Source organism: Bactrocera tryoni, chromosome 1 (genome assembly GCF_016617805.1).
Source record: "Bactrocera tryoni isolate S06 chromosome 1, CSIRO_BtryS06_freeze2, whole genome shotgun sequence".
Classification (NCBI taxonomy): domain Eukaryota; kingdom Metazoa; phylum Arthropoda; class Insecta; order Diptera; family Tephritidae; genus Bactrocera; species Bactrocera tryoni.
In genome coordinates, this window is record NC_052499.1 from 73,463,661 (window position 1) to 73,486,063 (window position 22,403).

The 22,403-nt window shown below is 34.0% G+C and overlaps 1 protein-coding gene across 4 annotated transcripts in view; it reads left to right on the forward strand.

Moving 5' to 3' along the window:
- The window catches only part of LOC120782175 (protein CEPU-1), a 499,499-nt gene extending 478,221 nt beyond the window's left edge, over positions 1-21,278 (forward strand). For 3 of the 4 annotated variants that reach the window (XM_040114313.1, XM_040114314.1, XM_040114312.1), the window contains 2 exons: positions 17,203-17,247; positions 19,499-21,278. In XM_040114313.1, coding sequence (XP_039970247.1) covers positions 17,203-17,247; positions 19,499-19,629 — 176 coding nt within the window. In that variant the 3' untranslated portion in view covers positions 19,630-21,278. The remainder of the gene's footprint in view (positions 1-17,202; positions 17,248-19,498) is intronic. The other variant, XM_040114315.1, reaches the window with a different exon arrangement.
- The last annotated feature ends 1,125 nt before the right edge of the window (positions 21,279-22,403 follow it).

Here is a 22,403-nt window from a genome sequence, read left to right on the forward strand (position 1 = left end):
ATTCCGCAGTACCGATGAGAGGCGCTCATTGGGCACGATAAAGCTGCTTACCAAATAAGTTTCTCTTCTATTCCTATACACTATAGAGCATTATTGGCTTGACTATACTTTCGTAAAGTCAAAACACCACCTTTAGTGAGGATACCTTAATCTCTTCTCAAATTTTGGCAATCTTTCTTCTAGGTTGAGGACGTTAGGCTCCAAAATAGTATAGAGACACGTTTGATGTTATACCTCCTAGTAAACAAAACCATTGCTGTTTAGTCCAGTTGTATACCGTGTTGTGGGGCTCTTCAGTTAGTTCGTAAATGGTATTTCGAAATTTCCCTTCAACCATAAAGACAATGAAGTCAGTGTGAGTAAAAAATTTCCCTTTAACCATAAAGACAATGAAGTCAGTGTGAGTAAAATACAAGCCTTTTTTCATGTTTACAATATTCTAATTCTGCTCATTTGCAGAAGTATATATTTCTGCTTGTGCTAATATTGAAATTTTTTCAAAAACAAACTATGACGAATTTCAAATGTATGTACACTCCTTACAGTCAATCTACTTAAAGGATGATTCACTTCGAGTTTCCCTACTTTTTAAAGAAAAAACACAGAAACTTCAAATTTAATGGGCAGTGTTTACTATCATTCGAAAGAACGACTGGTAACTGGCAAATAACAAGCGTGATGTTTTGCTCCAAGGCCTGAATTGAAGCGGTATTATCTGCATAGACTTTTGACTTTACATATCTACACAGGAAAAAGTCTAACAGTGTGATACCAAATGATCTTTGCCAATCAACTGGCCCAAAACTTGAAATTATCGGCTCACCGATATGTTCTCTAAATAAATCCATGGAATGATGCGATGTGTGGGAAATGGATCCGTCTTGTTGAAGCCAACTATCGCCGAGTTCACGAGGAAAGGATATTAAGGGAATATATCCACTTGTCAATTTGAAGAACACGATTTGTTTTTGAATGTCAAGGGTCTATCAGTAAGAACGACATGATGAAATGAAATAAAGTATTCAAATTTGGTAAAAGTGGCCACTGTTTTTTTTTGGTTTTTCTTTTTTGTGGGGAATATTTTAATCTATGCTTTGAACATTTGATATGTGGGCCAATTGACCACCACGTTTCTTTTTGCACATAACCACACATTCGAAACACTGTTTTCAGACTCGCTGAGGAAAATTTCATCCAAACTAGACTAGGCTTATCGACTTGATAATTTCACACGATCTTTTGAGTAAAATTGTCAAGTAAAGATCGAAGGAATAAGATATTTGATATGTTTTTCGATTTTTCACAAAAAAGAACAATTTTTGTTTTTAATTAAGCGGAAAATAAAAATTGCAACTAGTTCTTCGTTCCTCACATGTATTTTGATTGAGATTATTTTAGCCAATTATAGTATTTTCGAAGGTCTTCCTGGGGTTGAATCGGCTATTACTGAAATACACTAAAATGATATTTAATAAATGGCCCTAAACAAAAAGTACTTTTCTGAATTGTCAGTGCTTATAACTCCTTTACACGTTTTGTAATTTCGGCTGTAATGATTACACTGTCAAAATCATTTTCGGTATATTAAAGCAAATGAACACTAATTGTCAGAGAAAAGTAATGAAACATAGAAATTCACCTAGTGTCCTCCTTCACTTCCAATATATATATATATAAGTGTTATATCTACGTTGGCGACAGGCAATCATTTTGACTGGCAATAGAGGTATAACTAAGCTCCCGTCTTTCTAGTTTCAATGAAAAGAAGTTTAAAAGCTTTAGAATTTTCTTCTCTTATCACATGGCTGTTTTCAGAAAGAATGGATGATGATTTAGGCAAAAAACTGCAAGCATAAGCCCATCCTTTGCCATTATTTGCATAAATTTAATTTGAAATTTGCTTTCTCAAAATTTCTTTAGTATGCAAGTAATTTTAAAATCTCTCATTGAAATATTCAAAAGTTATAAAAAATATGTGCGAATAAAAAAGTTTTAGAAAACTAAAAAAAATAATACCTGCATACAACTAATTTCACGTGTGTAGCTTTGCTTACATAGCAGTATTGCATTTTATTCCATTGAAAAATCAATTACGTATACGCCCCGTTACACGCTGCAACGACGTGCAACTGGTAAATACACTATTTTCCTACTATGCGCTCTAAATAACGGCTGCGTAAACGTAATGCAACAACGAAAACAACAAAAAAACACCACACAGAAGGGTGGAAAAGTGTTTGAGAAAAAATTTACCGAAAAAAGTGCGACAGTAAAGTGTAGAAAAAACTGTAGATTTAAGTGCACAAGCGAAAATCATTTAAATGCAAAATGCTATTTTTGCATAGAATACGAAATTACTGCAGCGAAAAAGTTGCAAACGAGGCAGGGCGCAGCCAGAAAACAGCGGAAAGAGGCGCGTGAGGAGTTTGATGGGTGGAAGGTTCGACGCAGCTAAACTCGGTGTATGCCTTTGGCTGTTGCATGTGTGTATAAATGTGTTTCATACGCATAACTTTTTGTGCTTTTCATGTGTGTGTGTGACACGCCGCGTGTTATTTCCTGCCCAATAGAATAGAACTGGGCACTCCACTATACACAAGACACTGTTTTCAGTGTTTTGGACTGGCTTCGCCCCTTTCCAACAAAAAAAACACACAGTGCCACAACTATACGGTAATGGATAAGCATATTTCGCTCTCCCTATTGTGTCTGAGTACGTGCGTGCGCCGCTGTGAAGGAAGGCACGATGCGCAGCGCCTAAGCGACAGACGCCGTGGGAATGCGGCGAAAATTTAATAAAGGATACGTGCATTTTGCAAAGTAGCGCGACAATAAAATACACAATGCAATGCCACGCTGGCAGCGACAGCGCCGAACAGCGAAAGCTACAAACGCCGCTCGACGCTCGCTTTGGTGTAAAAAGCGCCGTTGCCTTTTAGTGGCACTCTTGCCTGCGTCACTCGCTGTGTATCGTGCTAGTGTTGCGTTCTGCCTTCCGCTGATTGCACGTAGCTTCGTTTTTTGCCAAATGAAATGTAGATTTGGTTAAACTTAAGTTTATGATCAACGTGACTTATTTAATACCAACGCTTGGGACACGCAAACTGATACGAAGATTTGCCTGCAGATTTTAGCTGGTCTGTAGTTGAAAGAAACTTCGCAAATTTTTGCTCAGTGCATCTATTTTTAGAAAATTCCTGAACCTATAGACACAAGTGCTTGGTGTGCAGCTAGATGCTTGAGGAGCGTGTCTATACAGCAGTCTAAAATTTAATTTTGTTTACGTTTTTATTTTAAATATTTTCATAATATATTAAGGCAGCAAATATGGCTTTAAATAAATGAATATTAAAATGGTGAAGATAATGTTTGTCGATGTGCCAAGATATTTTATGAATTTTAGAACACACTTGCCAAAAAAAGTCAGTAATAGGTATTCTTGAAAAACAATGTCTATTAAAATCTTGTTCTTTTGTTAAAAATATTTTTGTGGTGTATTTTGCAATATAAGTGAAATATTTATAATACATAATATTTCACATCGATGTTATACACAATTAAAGCGAAATAGAGTTTATGGAAATTTGTTCAGATTCCTAAATACGAAAGAAAGTTTATGGGTACTTAAGGGGATATTCTAGTCAATTGTCCCTATGTATATTAACTAGCGTTCTTGCCAGTTATAAGCAAAAACTATTTTCTTCTATACATTTTTATAATGTCCGCATTCATATTTCAGGAGTAGACCAAAGTAGATAATTCTTGAAAAAAAACAAAAATAACACAATAACAAGATATAAAGTAGCAACTGTTAAGAGAACGATTATTTCCGAGGAATTTGAGGTTGTTGAGGTTGTGAAAATGAAGGGGAGGAATGTGGTTGAAGGTTAAAAACTTTGTATCTGGAGTTCCGGCAAAACAAAAAAATTATATAGCAATTTTTTCGGTATGCTAAAAATGTATGCGAAAAATTAACATGAACTAGTTTTTGGAATTTTGTTCGTATCTTGTACAAAAATATTTTATCTTAAACTTATTGTCCTTTTTTAAATCAAATTATTAAATTTTTTCTCTCTTTATATTTACCTAATATTGGAAAAACTCCAAGTTTTCAACTACAAAATCTCAAGTTAAGAATACAAATTTTTTTTAAATGTGAGTGGTCCTTATAATTGCGGAAAACTCTCCTTCCAATTACATTTAAAAAAAACATACATTTGATAAATTTGATCACAAAATCAATTCAAGAAACATATAATATAACAGTATAAAACTTTTCACAAATAATGCTTTTCAAGAAAGCCGCGTTTTGATTATAAATTGTGCGAATCCGAAAAAACTGTTCAACGCCATGGCACCGAATATTTGGACCCCACTATCTATAGTTGACTTTTTTTCGAAAATATACGTCAATGTATGACATTTATAAATGAATTTCAGGAATCAGCTTTTCCTAACAATGGTGTCAATATTTCCCTAAGCTCCCATATACCTACAACGACTTTCGAACTTCCAGGCGACTTTATACCGAATGTCTTGGCCAACATCTGAGTTATCTCTATGAAAATGAGAGAGCGTGTTTTATTGATAACAATGTATCTTTCTGCTCAAAATTAATAAAATTGAAGGAAAACTTAACCCAACCGCGTATAATAAACACACAATGTCTGGGAGACCTTTCTCCGTACGATTTGTAATGGTATGTAAGGTATCTTCATAAATATCAGAGAACATTTAGTTAGCATTTGGCATATTCATAATACGCAGCATTATAAAAAAAAGCTGGGAATCCTTCCTTCACCCTTATTTGCATGTTACCCAGAAGTTAAAGAGTTTCTCATTTTCACTTCAGAAAAGAAAAGTGGCAACATGGCTTACTGCTGACTCTCAAAATTTTTTTAATTTATTTTTTTCCTCTATTTATGGTATTAAATTATAGAATTTATATAAAATTGTCACTTATACGAATTCCTTTATTACAGCAGTCCAATCGAAAAATCGTATTACATGAAAAGGGCACAAGTCAGTTTTCAAAAAAAAAAGCACTGCAAAATGAACAAAAGTGTCACCATAGACGAAATTGTCGCGAGCTGTCGACTCATAGAAACTTTGTCAATTTCGTGACGATGCGCACAAAATAGTCATTTGCTTTTTTCAATATTTTATCAGAACTCAACTTTTTGTTCCGCCCCGTTTCCGCACAAACTCGTCGTTACTTCCATGACCAGAGGCGTTTTCTTGCCTGCGATCTAAATGCTGAAAGCAAATGTGGAGAGTTTGAAATATTGTTTGCGAGGAGCAAGGAGAAGTTCATTTAAAAACATTTTTAAAAAATTCCGATCGTCACAAAACAAGGATATAACAGGAACACTCCCTGGATCATACTGAAGATCGTCCTAAAATTTCATCGAAATCGGTGCAGTCGTTTCGGAGTCTATGAGGAACACACACACCAAAATTTCTCCTTTTATACTCTTGCTTCATGTTGCTACAGAGTATAATAATTTTTATATAGATTTATAATATTTTTTTTCTTTAGTTGATACAGTTAACATTTTTTACTGAAGTGATCTTGCAATATCTGTCTTACCATACCTGATGTTCGAGAATTTTTAGAGCCTTCTAATGTCAAAACTGCATACAACTGCTGTGCAACTATTGTGCAGTAAAAAAAAATGTAGATTTGACAAAAGCCATTCTTTGCAAGTCACCGACTAAAATGTTAACGAACAAGAAATAAAGACAAAAACAACAACATAAAATAATCAGCAACAGGCAACTGTGCGACAGGGTTTACACAAAGAAATCGTAGAAGAAGCAGCTTGTCTACTTAGACCGCTTTTTGCGTCTGCTGCATGCACTACTTTTTCCCAAGAACTCGAAGTGCTGTTGTTGCTGTTGCAATTTTTGTTGTTGTTCTTGCTGTTGTTGCTTGTTAAAGCAACATTTCACAAGTCCAGCGCCACTTTCATACACTTTAACAACTTTTACCATTTGTTGTTGCATTGTTAGTTCTACAACTATGTGCGGTAGTTTTTGCCTTCCTCCTGCTTTGCTGGATATTGATGTTGTGTCCCGCCACGCCGCTGCTGCCTCACAATGCCCTCGTGTACATAAATATATAAGTAACTTTGTATATTCACGTGTGTGTGTGTGCATCCGTTAGGTACAAGTAAAAGTTTTCAATTTAAAATTTGCTAGCCTGAAGTACTTGTATTCCCCGAGGTATGGCAAAAAGAAGCAAATAGAGAGACTTAAGTGGCACTACAGGCACTCTTGGTTGTTTAGCTTGTTTTCTCTCTGCTCTTCTACTTCCACTTCGATTCTCATAATTGTGTTCCCTTGTGTAGTAGCCAGGCAGCCAGCATATATGTGTGTGCGACGGCGTTTGTGCGTAGCGCGCGTGCATGCGTAAGCGTCGGCGCAGCTGTGCGTAGCACAACTCTTCAATACTCTTCCAAGAAATTCACTGCGCTGCTGCGTCTTCTTAAATTATAAATTGCGAAAAAGTGCATTATTTTTTCCAGCTCCTTGTGGCCCGAGCGTGTGTTGGCCACCTCGATTACTTTGCTTAGCCGAAGGCAAAAAGTTGAGCACCGCACATAAGCAACCAAAGCAAAACAACAATAATAAACAACAGACAGCAACAATAAATGGCAGCAAAGTTAACATCATGCAACACTTAGAACAACAACAATGCGCACTTGGAGTGTCAACGACAGCAAAACAGCAAATGACAACACACCTCCAGGGCAGGCAGCATAATAACGGCGGAGAAAGGGGTCACAACAAAACACAAGCCAAGCCAAGTTGAAGCGGGAGGGGGAGGGGAGTGGGCGAAAGCAGTTAGGCAAGCGGACTGAGCATAGCCCAAGCCAAAGAAAATGTTTGCTTTGTTATTTAGTGGAAAAAAGTAGGAAAATAGAATTTTATTTGAGTTGTAAATTGCCGGTGACAACGCTCAAGTGGCCGTACAAGAACAACAAAACCAACTGCTGTAAAGTGGTGGGGAATAATTTAAGTATTTTCTGTAATTACTGGTTAAATGAAATACGGTAGAAACTGCATTAAATTCTATACAACCAGATGACCTTAAAAAATACATAATTATTATTATAAATTAAATAAAAACAAGAGAAAACGTTGACTTCAGTTGCAGCGAAGCTGGAATACCCTTCACAAAAAACGGAGTTTCCATACAAAATTGATTATGATAGTTCAGTTTGTAAGACAGCTATATATTATAGTGGGCCGATCTGAACAATATTTTCCGAGATTATATCACTGCCTTAGGTAGTAGCCCACGTCTAATTTCTTTAATTTCTTGAAATTATCTCGTTAAATTAAAAAGTTCCCACATAGTCCCTTTATTTCGGTCCTCCAGTTTGTATGGCAGCTTTATGCTTTTTCGTTTCGTTGTATGTAAAGAGCTTGAAATTCCGTGCCACAGTTCCTTTTTACCGAGTTGCTGATGAGTGCCCTCCGAGAGCAAAAGTGCAATGCGAGCAAAAAATCGTCTGTCTGTCTGTTGTGATTGGAGCTTCTCGACGTCGAACCTTCCTTATGTTTGTTGCCGTGCGTTTTCTGCCGCAGAGAGGTGGGTGCGTCAATGTTAAGACCTCGGAGCGTACGCAAGTCTGCCACACTGTAGGCGTGACTTCCGTCTATCACAACATGATGGATCTGGTTAGTGACTTTTCGATTCGGAGACAGCCAGGTAGCTTAATGAATTTTCCTACGCTGGAATCTAGTACTACAGATAACCATATTTTGAGCCACGGCGATGTCGATCAACACCAATGAAATGTTTCCTCGTGGAGGCTGAATTTACCGACCGTTTTGCCAATGATACGTTTTTTGTCCACCCTGGCGTTAAAGTCGCCACGCACGATGTTGATATCGTGACAGGGGAGCTCTCATAGGGGCGCTCATAGCAGGCATCTTTGGCCACATCGTCCTTTTCTTTCTTTGGAACGTGGACGCAAATCAGCGATATGTTGATGAACTTCGCAATGAATCGGATAGTGGCTACACGTTCATCCACCGGATTGAACGCCAAGAGTCGGCTACGGAGTCTCTCTCGCACTACGAATCACACCCCAAATGTGCGCTCTTTTATTTGGCCACTGTAGTGAATGCCACAATGAGTTTTTCGCCTCAGTCATTTTACTGTCCATCGCACTTCTTATAAAGCGGTGGTGTTAGCCTTTACTCTTACGAGAACATCAACCAGCTCGGCAGCGGCATCTACCCAATTTAGGGACCGGACATTCAAAGTGCATGGCCTCAAACCGTAATTTTTAATGCATTTGCCATGGTCGTCATAAAAAAAGGGTCTCTCGTCCGAGGCTGTTGTCGTCTTTTCATTGGGAGCTTTTTTTTACGTGGCGGGTCCCAAACCCAGCGCACATCCCTACGAAAAGAGGATTCACCTTCTTATTTTAACTCGCCTTCAAACGGATGTTTTTGGCTACCCAGGAATACTTGGTCGAAGACCAGAAGTAGTGGGCTGTCTGAGTCATATTTAAAAAAAATCATTTCTGACGACTCCCAAATGGCGCTCAGAGAACTTTCCTCACTTGCGTGAACTTCTACACAGGCTCCTTCCTCCAGATTGCATTATTACCTTAGACCCATACAACATTTTTTGAAGATTTCTCGTCTAATGAAAAAGCCGATCAGTTTGTCTGGCAGCTATAAGCTATAGTGGTCCGGTCCGGAGGGGCTAGTTCGAGTATACACAGAATGACGGACAAACCGTTATGGCTTAATCGATCAGTTGTATTACATATATTTGGTAGGATCGCCGACGCTTCTCTCTGAGTGTAACAAGCCTTGCTATAAATCAATGAAGGGAAGTTTTTGAGTAGAGCTGTCACGACAATTTAATAAAAAAAATGTAATATAACTGATTCCGCCTTGTTGAATTCAGTATTTGGGTTATACACAGGGAATTCAAACTCTTGTCGCAACTGGCTGTTTGATGTTCAGCAGTTATAGGCGGCAGAGTTATAGTAGAGGGCGCGCCATCTATCAAGTCGACGTGTAGACTTTAAAAACATTTATACCTAGTTCTAATGCTGACTTCCTTCGGTGTGTTTACTACACTCAAATATGCTCGAACAGCTTACAACTAATTTTCTAGCATCACAGAGCATCTTATGTCAATGACATAAAAACATAGGCATTTGCTGTGTACATATAATATATCCAGGCACATCGCTCATTTCATTAAAAGTGATTAGATATTTTAAACAAGCAGCGATTTCCATCAGTTCGCATTTTTAAGGCCACAACAAAGTTGCAATAAAAATAATATGAATTTATTTATTTTTGCTTTCAATCGCCATTTAAAGTCCAAGCATCAACCGTACATACTTTTCGCTCTGCAGGCGGCACTAACGAATCTAAAGGCGATAAGATCGGAAATTCAACCATATTTTCCTGTCATTTAAATTCATGGAGCCAATATTTTAGCAAACCAGCAACAATTTTATGAATAAAGTAAATCACAAGCCGCCACGAAGGCTTTAACATTTTTGCATACATACAAATGCACACACATGCAGGTATACAGGTATGCATTGAAAAGTGCACAAAAGCAATTCTACATGCAATCTAACAACAAAACTAACAATAGCAACACCGGCACACAAATCTCCGTGCACCTTTATAGCGAAAATCCCGGCATTTTCATATTGCTCAGCGTATTCACGCCGAAAACGTCAAAATTGTGTAACGTGAAATTGCAAAAATGATTTCAACCGTTTTTTAAATGCCCCACCGCCCACACCGCATACTCGGTCCGGTGCCGAATTGTCATAGAAAAATGCAAATTTATATCAGAATGCCCACGATTAATTCGTGCACATTTTCACGCCTTTTTCGCTTCCCCAGCACCTTTACACTTCAATAACAAAAACAAAAACAACAAACATAGAAACACGAAAAACGACAACCGCAAGCTGCATTCTATCGAAATCACCGCTATGATCTAAACACCGAGCCATCTAACGAGTTGTAAACCATTCAAAAATGCAGAAGCCACCAGGCAGTTGGGGGAGCTGCTTGCACGATATTCACAGTTCACTGGCGAAGAAATCAAATTTTCATATCGCTTGGAAAAAATGTGACCTGCCACACGTGTGGCAATTACAGTGTTGTATTTCGTGTGTTGGGTGTACATATGTACATAAAATGAGGCGACAGCCAATCTGGATTTACGACATAAATTTAAAGGGGATAGTTTGGGTGCCTTAAAATATGCTTTAGTATTTAGAATTTTGATTTTTTTTACAATTTTTCTTATATTTGTGTACCAGTAAGTTACAACATATTTTAAGGTTACACATTGCAGCTTATACGCCTAAAAGGATGCCTTGAATTCAGTTAGCATTTTTTTTTAGATTTTTGTCAGTCAATTTGTATGACAGCTATATGTCATAGTGGTTCCATCTGCAAAATTTTACACGGTTGTCCACTGGACCATAATCTGTGCCGAATTTCATGGAGATATCTCGTTAAATACAAAAGTTTCCCATACAAGAATTTTGTTTTGATCGGTCAGTTTGTATGAAAGGTGTAAGCTACAGTGGTCTGATCTAAACTATTGGGCTAGAGATTGTACTACTACCTTTCAAAATAGTCCGTGCCATATTTCGAGAAGATATCTCACCAAATTTAACCATTTATTGGTTCTTCAACGTTTCCTTCGTGATGATAGAAATTTTATGGCAAACCCAATACGGTAAAAGGGTATAATAAAGGCTCTAATAATAATTTAGATTGTTTTCTGGTATATAATCTTTTCTATCTTCCCAAATTCGTAGATGAGATCCACACATTCCACTTGAATCCACAATTTTCCCCTCAAAAACCACATATATTTGATCGCTGCACAATCTAAACATGCACCACAGTGCTTATCAACTACAACAACGAAAACAATAATTTCGCATATGCAAATATTCCATGAGAGGTCATCTGCAGTTTTGTATATAAATTTATATAGCTATCCAACGCACACATACAAACACTCAACGCTTTCGTTGCCACATAAAACCATCATGCAACGCTCTTTTCAATCTACAAAATAGTCAAATGCAGCCATGCCGGCGGCTAGCTTGTACCTACGAGTATGCTCGTTGAATGCATAATAGTTTAGGCCACGCACAGCTGAAACAGCCGCTGTAACAACACAGCAGCAAAAGCCCCGGCCAGCAAGGAACAACAAAATATGATTGCGCGCATAAAATTCTAACCAAGTCCCACCAACTTATCCATATACATATACGGGTATGTATATGAAGAAGGCGAAATAGTCAAAACTTGGTACCGTTATCAGACTTTTGAATCGCCATGTGTAACAAAAAAAAATATGGCAGCGCAAGAACAACTAACGAGTACTATTGCGAGTGCACAATTTTTGGCCACGAATTGGTCATCTGGACAATTTTGGTTCTATTGAGCTGCGAGCGCCATCTCTATTTCGTGCGCGTTTCTTGCTCTCGTCATGCAGAGTTATATGCATCTGCCTAAATGTATGCTATGGCAGAGAGTCCAGCTGGAATTAAAGGCCGGTTGGAAAGTTTGTGGCTTTTGAATTTTGATATTGAATATATTTTCAATTTAGCAGGGAGGGAATTTAACTGATAAACAAGTCTAGTAAGCTTGTCGGCTGAAACAATTTAATCTTTGTATATACCAAGATTTTTTTTAAGTAAAAAAAATTAGAGCTTTGTTCCACCGCCAATTTTCAAGCTGATTCTCAAACCCTTAATACTTATAATTGAGAAGAGTGAAGAAATAATTTCTTTCTTTTGTTCTATATACTAGTAAGGCTTCGAGAATTTATTACTCAATTATGGCTTACCTTTCTGCTCATTTTCATTTAGATAAATTTGTAAAAAATAAATAGCTTGGTATTTGGCTCAAAAATATTTAACACCAAATATAATCCTTCCAAATCCTTCCAATTAGAATAATTTTTTATTACGCCTAAATGTAGGCAATATTTTCACATTGCAATTTATTTTATAAAGGTTGTACGCATTATCCATGAAATTGCTGGCTATATTTAGGAAAAATTAATAACTTTTCTTTGCTTTGTACTTGTCTTCAAAAAATATATTTGTGATTATTATGTAATGATATAGCTTAGTATCTGACTCAAAAATATTTATATTAAGAGTTATAGTTATTGAGGTCAGTACAATTTATTCATTGCGCCTAAATATAGGTAATATATTCCCATTGTTATTCATTTTTTAAAGGTTTTGCGTATTAACAAGGAAAATGTTGCCTAGGATGTTGTTTAGGAGAAATTACTCTCTACTTCCTCTTTATTTTTATTTCTTTTATTATTTATTATCTTTAAAAATTTATTTATAGTTATTTTGTTACGATATAGCTTACTATCAGACTCAAAAACAATTTACAATAGTTATAATAATTTAAATCAGAATAAATTATACATTGCGCCTAAATGTAGGCACAATTTTCTCATTCTAATTCGTTTTTTAAAGGTTTTACGTATTAACAAGAAAATTATTATTTTCATTCTGTAAAAATTAGTGTCTCTGGTATGCCTTCGATACCAAAATACGCACATTCTAACCTCAAAACTTTTTTAGAGGGAAAATTGCTACTTCAGCAATTTATCGTAACTATCAAATACCAACCAAATTTTATAAAAAAAACTCAGAAAAATATTTTCTTATTATATTTAGTGGTCCTAAAGTGCTTAAGAACTATCTTTGCCGAATTTCAATACGCCATATATTTTTAGATAAGCAAGAAGAAGATAAAAGAAATAAAAAAGATTAAACTAACAGACTTCCAACTAACTAACTATGCCATTGTGGCTAACTTTCTCCATAAGGTGTGCATTTCTTGCTAACCTTTCATGCCTGGAATAGCCTCTTGCAAACATATGCAAACGATTTTTGGCCAGCAGATACTCAAGAGCAGTGGCTGCCAGCTGTTGTTGTTGCTTGCGCTGTGGTCGAGATTGCCGAGATTGCATTTCGACTGCAATGCGCTGTTCGGTGGCGCAGCGAATTTAACTACTACTGCTGTCAAAAGCTGCTGTCATTAGTCAACTTCAAGCTGTCAAAAGACACATATTCATTTAAAAATGTTCAAACATAATTTACCTTGCCAAAAATATATATTTACTTCTTTCAAGCGTGCATCCCAAGCTTTTTCGAAAAAACTGACTTCTTTTGCCGCGTTTCAGCGCCATTTTCGAATAAATCATTTGCTCTCAAAAGTTGATGGTAATTGGCCACGGTAAGCTTCCAATTAAAATCAGCCGTGTCAATAATGACAAATGAGCATTTATCATTAAGTATTTTTTGCTTAATTTATGTTGACATTTTCGCTGGCTGTCACGGCGTGGCATTGGCTCAATCGCAGCAGTTGTGTCCACAGCAGCTTTACAACCTTAAATCTGTGCACATACACATGCGCGTATGTGTGGCAGTGTGTCGAGTAATCATTCACTGTTTATGGCCCTGACACACACACGCATTTGCACTTTTACTTGCATGTGGAGTAATCTTTCTGGCAGCACAAAACTTATTAGTGGCAAATGCAACTGTCGCGAAGCTGCCCTGAAATCGAAATGAAAAAGATAAGAAACCAGGATAAGAAGTGCAGAGTTGACAGCGTTTGTGCCACTGTTTTCTTTGGCATAAATAAATAACTGTACTAAATACTCGACGAGTGAAAGCGCACTTGACTGCTGTGCGCACAACAACTGGGGCGGCATTGACGCCACTACACACATACATACATACATATGTATACAGATAGCAGCTATGTATATCCTTCGTGTATGCTGATGATGACGTCGCTGTCAAATGCGATAAATTGTTAAAGATTGCAACATTCACTATTATATATGTATATATACATACATATACATATATATATACCAGCCACTTGAAGGTCCTCAATTGCCGGCATCACAGTTCGCCCGTCTGCGTAGCGTGCAAATGGGGTTTGTGGCAATACAATTTCAGTCTCTTCACACTCGCACACACAAACTTAACGCTCGCGTGTGATCACTTGTCAGAAAAGAAGCGCCGTCCAATGATTTGCCCACACACTTCACTCATTTCGCCGCTGTCATTTGACTACGTCTGTGCGGCATAATGACCGCCTCGCTTGTTCTTTGCCAAGTTGACACTGTGCTCGTTCAGCACTGTTCCATTTACTGTTACATGGTTTAGGAATATACAATATTGCGCGAAATATAAGCAGCGTTCTCTATTCTATAAATAATCTAAAATATGAAACCATACAAATTCTATACATATATCTTGGAAATATTCACTTAACTCGAGTTGGCTTAGATTACTTGTGTGTTACACTGGCTGTCAGTGGTTTGATATCTAATTCTGAGACTTCCTCCAGTCTCTTGAACTGCGTAGTTTCTATATATCTAAGCCGAGTTCTACGTGAGGCCAAACATAAGCAGAGAAAGTGCTCCAGTGTCTCTCTCATGGCTCCTTTCCACTTCCTACATCCATAGTATAATGCCCATTCGGCTGGCAGGTGACGCAAGTTGGTTGAGATCTGTCAATAAGCCAACAACTGTTCTGCAGTCTTTTCGATACACTGTCGGTAAACAGCACGCGAGTTTTCCTTCCGCTTTCTTGCACATGATCGTGACGATCCTCCATGTCCTTACGACGCTTCACCTCAGCCAGATCCGTCTACCAGCCCTTGAGCAAATTTCATTGTGTGTCGTCTTTTATGATTTGATTAGTTAGTCATACGAATGGCACTCTAGGTAATCTCATCGACTATTTCAATTACCGGAACACCCTTGTGGTCTTTTTCTTCTTCGAAAGGCATTCTCCGAGGTGATACGAGGTGAGATTATTACGTTAATTTCTATCTCAGCAGCTTTCCTAACGGTAAAGACTTGGCCCTCTAAGATACTACATTACTCTGGCAGCTTGAAGGGTCGCCTGAGGTCTAGCTCAGCGCCATAGATTCCGGTGCCCGCTCATCAGCCATTTTTCATCCGTCCGTGTTGATGTTGAAAGTTTCCCCAGTGGGTCGTGTGGTGCTGCGCCATCCACCCTCTTTCAACGTGACTTAAAACCTTCTCTCTCAGATAAAGGGTGAGGGTATGTGGTCTATACTCGAGTTGAGTGACTATGACTGCTTGTATATACATATCAAAAAATTGTATTTTTTTCAATTACGAAAAACTTAATTAACTTATAATTACTTCGACCGCAAGTCAATATTCAGACAATATATTTTGTAGGAGATTTTTTTTGGTTTCATCCACGGGTAAGGCGTGAATCACTCAAGTGGTGGACATTTTTACGCTTACAATTTTAAAATATATTTTTTTTAATTTCCAATACTCTCAAAATCGCCTTGTTTTTTCTAGGGCGAACTAAGCGTACCTCTCAAAATTAGAAATTTCGCCTTCCCACAAATAAATAAATAAATTCCGACAGTTGTTGCTTCTGCTTCTATTTTGCTCAACACTGTAGCACAGTGTATGAGTGTTGGCTACATTTCTGCCGCGACGTAATTGGGTCAACCTAATTGTTGCTGTCTCTTCAATGCTGACACTGCAACTGAGCAAAGACTTAAGGACTATGCTCTTGGAACTTGATACCAATACGAAGCAGGAACATTTTCATTTCACACCAACAACAATAATACAGTGCAATTAGCGCCTTACAATGACTGTGCATTATTTTTTAAAAAGAAAGAAAAATCCGAAATATGAAAACTTTAATTAAATAGTCTTAAACCAAAACATAAATAAGTGAAAATTGTTTATGAAAAAGTTTGAAGTTTGCACTTAGCTCCGCAGAGGAGATTTTGAACATAATTCTATGGATTTAAAAAAAATGTTCATTCTCAAGTTTTAAAATTTAACACGGCCGCTTAAAAACTATTTGGTTCAAGTTAATTATTTATTAGAGCTTTTTTTGTTAATATTGCTTTGTGACAAAATAAAAAAAAAATAGTTTTTGTGGTCATACCTTTTGGTGAAACCTGTAAGATTCACGCCAATAAAAGTCCATTTTAGAAGCCAGATATGCTTCAACTGCATCTGAAATTTTTAGAAAAAAATTAGGCCCAATTCTCACACATCTCCACTTGCTTGAACTGCATACCCAAGAGCACCCTTATGATTTGCGATTTTAAATTTCAAAACACTACTTGCTAGTTGCTTTCATTAGTGGATATAAATCTGTTAGAGGGGTCCAACTTTTTTCCTGTTTTTCTTGTACTCATTTGCTTTTTTCTTTTCGACGCCGTAAAATCTACTTTTCACACCTTCTAAGCACTCTTCAGCGGCTTTCGCAACATACTGAAGAAATATTCGCACTTAACACTTGAAATGCTTTCATAACCACTATACTTTTATGTAGCACAAGGCGCTTATCTATTGAGGAATCAAAGCCAAGATTGCACACTTCCAACTAAGAAATGCGTGAATGATTCTTGCGAGTATTCGTTCGTGCAAAGAAAAGGCCTGCAAACACTTTTATACTCGAATGCTTACATCTTATCGCAGAGTTGCATATGTGTAAGTGAAAATATGCTTATCTGACAAAACTGAATGGCCGTTAGGTAGGTGTGTAAATTTGTATGTGGTAAGTGTGTGTGTGGGTGTTGTAGATGGGCGTCTGACACGTGTATAAGCGGTGCTAACTCCAAGTAGAGCTTACATAAATATATTTCATATATCCCAGCATATACCTTTCACCAGCCGTTACCTTGGTTTCTGCACACATACCCTCACAAGCATACACACACACGCGCAGTTTCGTTTGAAAAATTGTTAGGCGTAATAGTATGCTTCCCGGAATCATTAACGCTTTTACACATAACTGAGCGGAGATTATCTAATAAAAGGCATAGAAGCGCACAAAAGAATGTTAAGAAATTATTATGAAAGTCAATATGTATGTATGTGTTGTTGTTATAGCGTATTTTGTTTCAAAATGTAATTGTCTATTAACAATGAGCTTCAAATTTTAAACACTATGTTTTTTATATCTATGTATGTACTCACCAACACCACGAAATATTCACACATACACGCACACACTGTAGTATATGTATATGTTCTATTTCATTGCTTTCCTTTATGCCTCTCTTTCATATTTTGTTTTGTTCATCTTCACTGATTTCACGCAATTTGTCCCCTTATTTCAGATGGACTTATTGATCTATCATCTTTTCTAAATCACGGTTCGTCAGGTTAGTTTCACTTCCGAAAAGTTTTCTTAACAACTGCACCATTTTTGCACTCACTTCAATACTTTCTAATAATGAAAAAATTGTTTTTATAATAAAAATAATTTTAAAAAATAAAAATAATTTTAATAATAAATAAATAAATAAAATTAATAAAAAAAATTAAAACTAATTTTTAATAATTAATAAAAAAAAGCATTTAAAAAAATTTAATAATTTTTAAGAATATAAAAAAAAATTAATTTCATATTCAAAATTTGGCTGTTAAAGAAAATTTCGAAATTTCAGAAAACTATTTTTTTTTTGTGACAACGTGTTATGCAAATTTTTCAGTAAACTACATAACTCAAAAGTACAACTTTTACTTCGAGTTCAAATAAAAATATGTATAATTATTACGTCATCACGAAGCTTTAACCTTTTCTCATTTGCATGCACTTTTTTGAATTTTTTTCATTTCCGCATGTGCTCTTGCTTCTTAACACATTTTATCTCCAATTGCATAAGTTAAGCAGTTAAAGTAGTACTTTTAAGTAATGCACTTCTTTCTATAAATCGAAAAAAATTTTCAACTAAATCATTATTTATGGAATAATTAAAGCTATTTGGGAAGTTTCGGGACTGGGATCGGAAAACGCTTTTCATTAGGCCGTTTCTTATACTTTAGTTTTCTATGAAATGAACTTTTTGGAACACAGGAATCATGTTATGGAATTTGCATATGAAATATTCGATTTAAATTTTGTAACATGTGGCAACTATACTCAAAAATATTTTCTACTTTAAAGTTTAAATCTCTGCGGTAGTAAACAGTTTTTTTATAATAATTTTATTGAGTTAAAGTTTCCAAATAGGTGGCAACCCCAACAAAAAATATATTTAACAGAAAGATTTCTATAACTAGAAACAGTTGTTGCCAGTATTAAAATAAATATTTTATTTTATTCGTTTCACCGAAGTAAAATTTTCAACTACGAAATAAGTTGGTAAATTAAAGATATCGTAAATTTCTCTAGTTTGATATTAAAGATTTAAAGCAGTGGCAAACTTTCTCAAGCCTCTACGATAATAAACCATTTCTTCTCTTAATTTCATTGAATTAAAAATTTCAAATTGTTGGCAACTCCACCAAAAAATAAATTTAAAAGAACGTTCTCTAAAGCTCACATCTCTTTGCGCCTGCTTTACATTAAATATTTTATTTTATAAATTTCATTGATTTAAAATTTTGAAATTGGTGGGAACTCTACGGAAAAAGTTAGCAAAATAAAATGTGATATCTATACGGTAGCGGCTCTTTAACAAGAATTTATTCGCCTGAATATTTTCAATATAAAATTGGATTTATTATTGTTAATGTGTGGCAACCATTCCCAAAAAATTTAACTACACTAACTTTAACTACTTTACTACTAAATTTCCTGAAATCTTCCAAACTTCTACGCTAGTAAACCGTAACTTTTTTAATTAAATTTAATTAAAATTTTCAAATAGGTAGCAACCCTTAAAAAATCTTACACTAGTAAACAGGTTATTTTATTGATTATATTGAATTAAAATTTTCAAATACATACATAAGTACGTGGAACCCTAAAAATAAAAGTTTATTTACAAGACTTTTTTTTTATCGCTCACATCTCTTTTTTCCAATAAATATTTTAATATATAAATATTTTATTATATATTAATTTTAATTGATTCAATTTTTTAACTAGGTGGCAACTCTACTAAATAACTTAGTAAAATAATGTTTTTTTTTATAAAATTACCCATATTGTGTTGTTTCCTGATTTCAAGAATTTCTGTACCTTACTATTTTCGAACAGGTGGCAACATTCTAATTTACATACATATTTATTTATATATATATATATATATGTACATATGTATTTTTTCAAATAAAACAAAACAACGAAACTATAAGCAAATTGGCAAAATAAGCGCAGTAAAGGGTGTGATGCTATACAAATTCTCTCGCTAGCGCGCCTAGAGAGTATCACTTGAAGAAAAAATTATAATTATTTATTTATTTTAAAAATAATGAATATCTATCTTAAAAAATTTCATAAAATAAAAAGGGCTAAGTATTTTATTAGTTTGCATGTTCTTTATACTATACTTATATTAATAAAAAAAATCTTAATATCCTACATAATTCGAAGAAACATTTTTGCTCCTATAATACTTATATAATTTTGAGTGCTCATTTTAAACTTGGTGCAACACTAATCCACTCATTTTTACTTCATTGCAGACAATGAGATGCGGGACCTGAGTGTCACATTCTATGGCAGCGGTGCCACACACAAACTGCGCTTGAGCCTCACCACGCTCTCAGTTGTGACACTCATGCTGGTGAAAGTCAACAAAAGCTTTTGGGTCTAAACACTGCATAAAAAACCGGTGAAGAGGAATGTGAGTTGGAATTTTACAAAATCCCTAATTATTGGGGCTAAAGTTGATATTATGCAATCAGATTACTTTTATAACTGTAAAACTAAAGCAGAAATAGAGAGTAAAAGAGAGATGGAAAGGAAGAAAAAGTTGGGCAGTGTTGCAGAAACAGAAAAAGCAAGAGATCTAATTGTAGAAAGACAAAATGTGAGCGATGGTATATAGGGTATGTGTTTAAAATTAAGCTAAAAATTTTATAACTGTAAACATAAATTTTTATTTAACCGAAATTTATGATAAGCTTAGATTTGTGATGAACTGATTTCCATTTATAAAGTATTAGCTTATGGTTGGCAATGAGCAGATGTTATATTTTATGTTAGTTGATTGGAAAGTTTTACAAAAATATTTAATTGAAGCTGTGGGAGTTTTGAAATTAATTACGAAATTTTTTTTTCGAAAATTTTGCTTGCTCTTCGTAAGAAAGTTTAATGTAAAAAACAAAGGTGAAGATAATGCAAAAGCGCTGATTGAAGGATCGTTTAAAGGATCGATGCGAAAAAGACAGAACCTCAATTGTAAATAGTAAAGTAATTTTTACTCATAAACCTAGGTTAATTATAATAAAAAATTATTAATAAAAAAATATACATTAGAAAATAAAAGAAATTAAAATAAACAAATAACTATTAATAGAAAATAAAAAAAAAATTAAAATAAATAAAAATATTGTCACCGTCAGACCGACAACCAATGTCAAGCTGACGGTTAAGAGGCAGTGAAAAGAGCAGAGAGCAAAAACCAGCGCGTGTATATGAAAGATTATAGGCTGATGTGCGTGGCAGCGCTTTCAAACACAAGCGCTAGAAGCGAGTATCACTCACACACAGCCAAGCAAAATGTTATTTCAATATTCAACTCTAGTACGTAATGAAATAGTGAATAATAAAATGCATATTGGTGAGTAAATGAAGAACTTAGTAAAAATTTAAACTAATTTATTGTTAGCGGAAATTATGCAAAATGTAATAATATTAAAAAATATTAAGCAGAATATTAATAAAATATGTATGTGCTAATGCGCTCTTATACATATGTACATATAGACACGTATATGTTTAACATAGGTATATATAACACACACACACAAATATACTCAATTGAATTCAACAATCGCACATTGAAGTATTAAAATTTAGTAAAAATTAAGTTTGGCAACTCTGTGTCGTCGTTTTTGTGTAATCTAGTGCAAATGTTGCCACACAACTACAAATTAAATAATATTTAGTAGCAACTTAATGCGATGTAAGCGCTGCTAATATTAGCTATGATGAGCTGATATTATTATATATAATGAAAATAAAATAACAATTGCTTGCGGCCATGCATACATACATACAAACATAGAGAATTTTTAAGCTTTTTGCTATTTTAATAATAAGCGGTTAAGTAACACGTATGCGTAATTAATTTTAAAGTGTAATATTAGAAACACAAAATTGTGACATTCTTGTAAAACCTTTCTATCGTATGTATGTATTTTTTTTTTTTGTAAAAATGTAGAAGGTGAAATTGTTAATATTTCGATAAAGGTCACAGCAATTAAAGATGATTAAAAAAATATATATTATTTAAATTATTATTAGTTTTTAATTAAATTTATTTCTTTCTATTTATTCATATATGTACATATATTTCATAACCATGCGCAAAATTAAAAAAAAAAAACAAATATTTTTCTAATAATTATGGTAATTTTAAATAATTTGTATAGTTTTTTAATTCAATAATTTCCACAATCATGCATCTAAATAAAAAAAATTATTTTTTTGTTAACTTCAATTAAGTACATAATTATACGTTGAAATTAAAATAAATTATGACTTTTATAATTACGGTGGAATAAATAAAAAACATAATATAAAAACAATTTAATTAATAAAAAAAATATATTAAAATTTAATTAAGAAAATGATTGTAGTCAACATAAAAAAATTTAATTAAAATTTACATTTTTTCACGCATGCTTTTGAAGTAGTATGATTTAATAAAAAAGTTCAATATATGTTTCCAATAAATTTTAATAAGTTTTTTTATTAAATCATATTATTTCAAAAGCATGCGTAAAAAAATAAATTTATGTTTTAATTAATTTTTTAAACATTTTTATGTTAACTGCAATTAATTTATTAATCATGCGTAAAAATTAAAAAAGAAAATAACTTATTATTTTATATATTTTTTATGTTAAAATAAAAATATTAATTAAAAAAAATTAATTTAAAATTTAGTTAAATTAAAAACAATAAATTTTTAACTTAATTTATTAATTAAATTTTTAATATATTTATGTTAAATTCAATGAATTTCATATTCATGAGTGAAAATAAAAAAAAGTAAATCAATTTTATTAATTAATATAAAGGTAATCTAAAACTTAATTAAAATTTTAATTTTTTATGTCATATTCAATTAAATTGATTTTCAGGCGTACTAAATAAATTAATAAAAATTGTATTAATTAAAAGAATTTAATTAAATAAAAAACTAATAAATTTTTGATTAAATTTAGTTATTAAAATTTTTAATTTTTGTGTTTAATTCAATTTATTTCATATTCATGTGTGAAAATTAAAAAAAAAAATAAAAAAAATTGTATATTAAATTTTCATTATCAAAAAATACAATATATGTGACTTCAATTTCCTACTTCGCCATACTAACAAGTTAGTTGTTTGTTATGATTTTTTAATTTATTTATTATA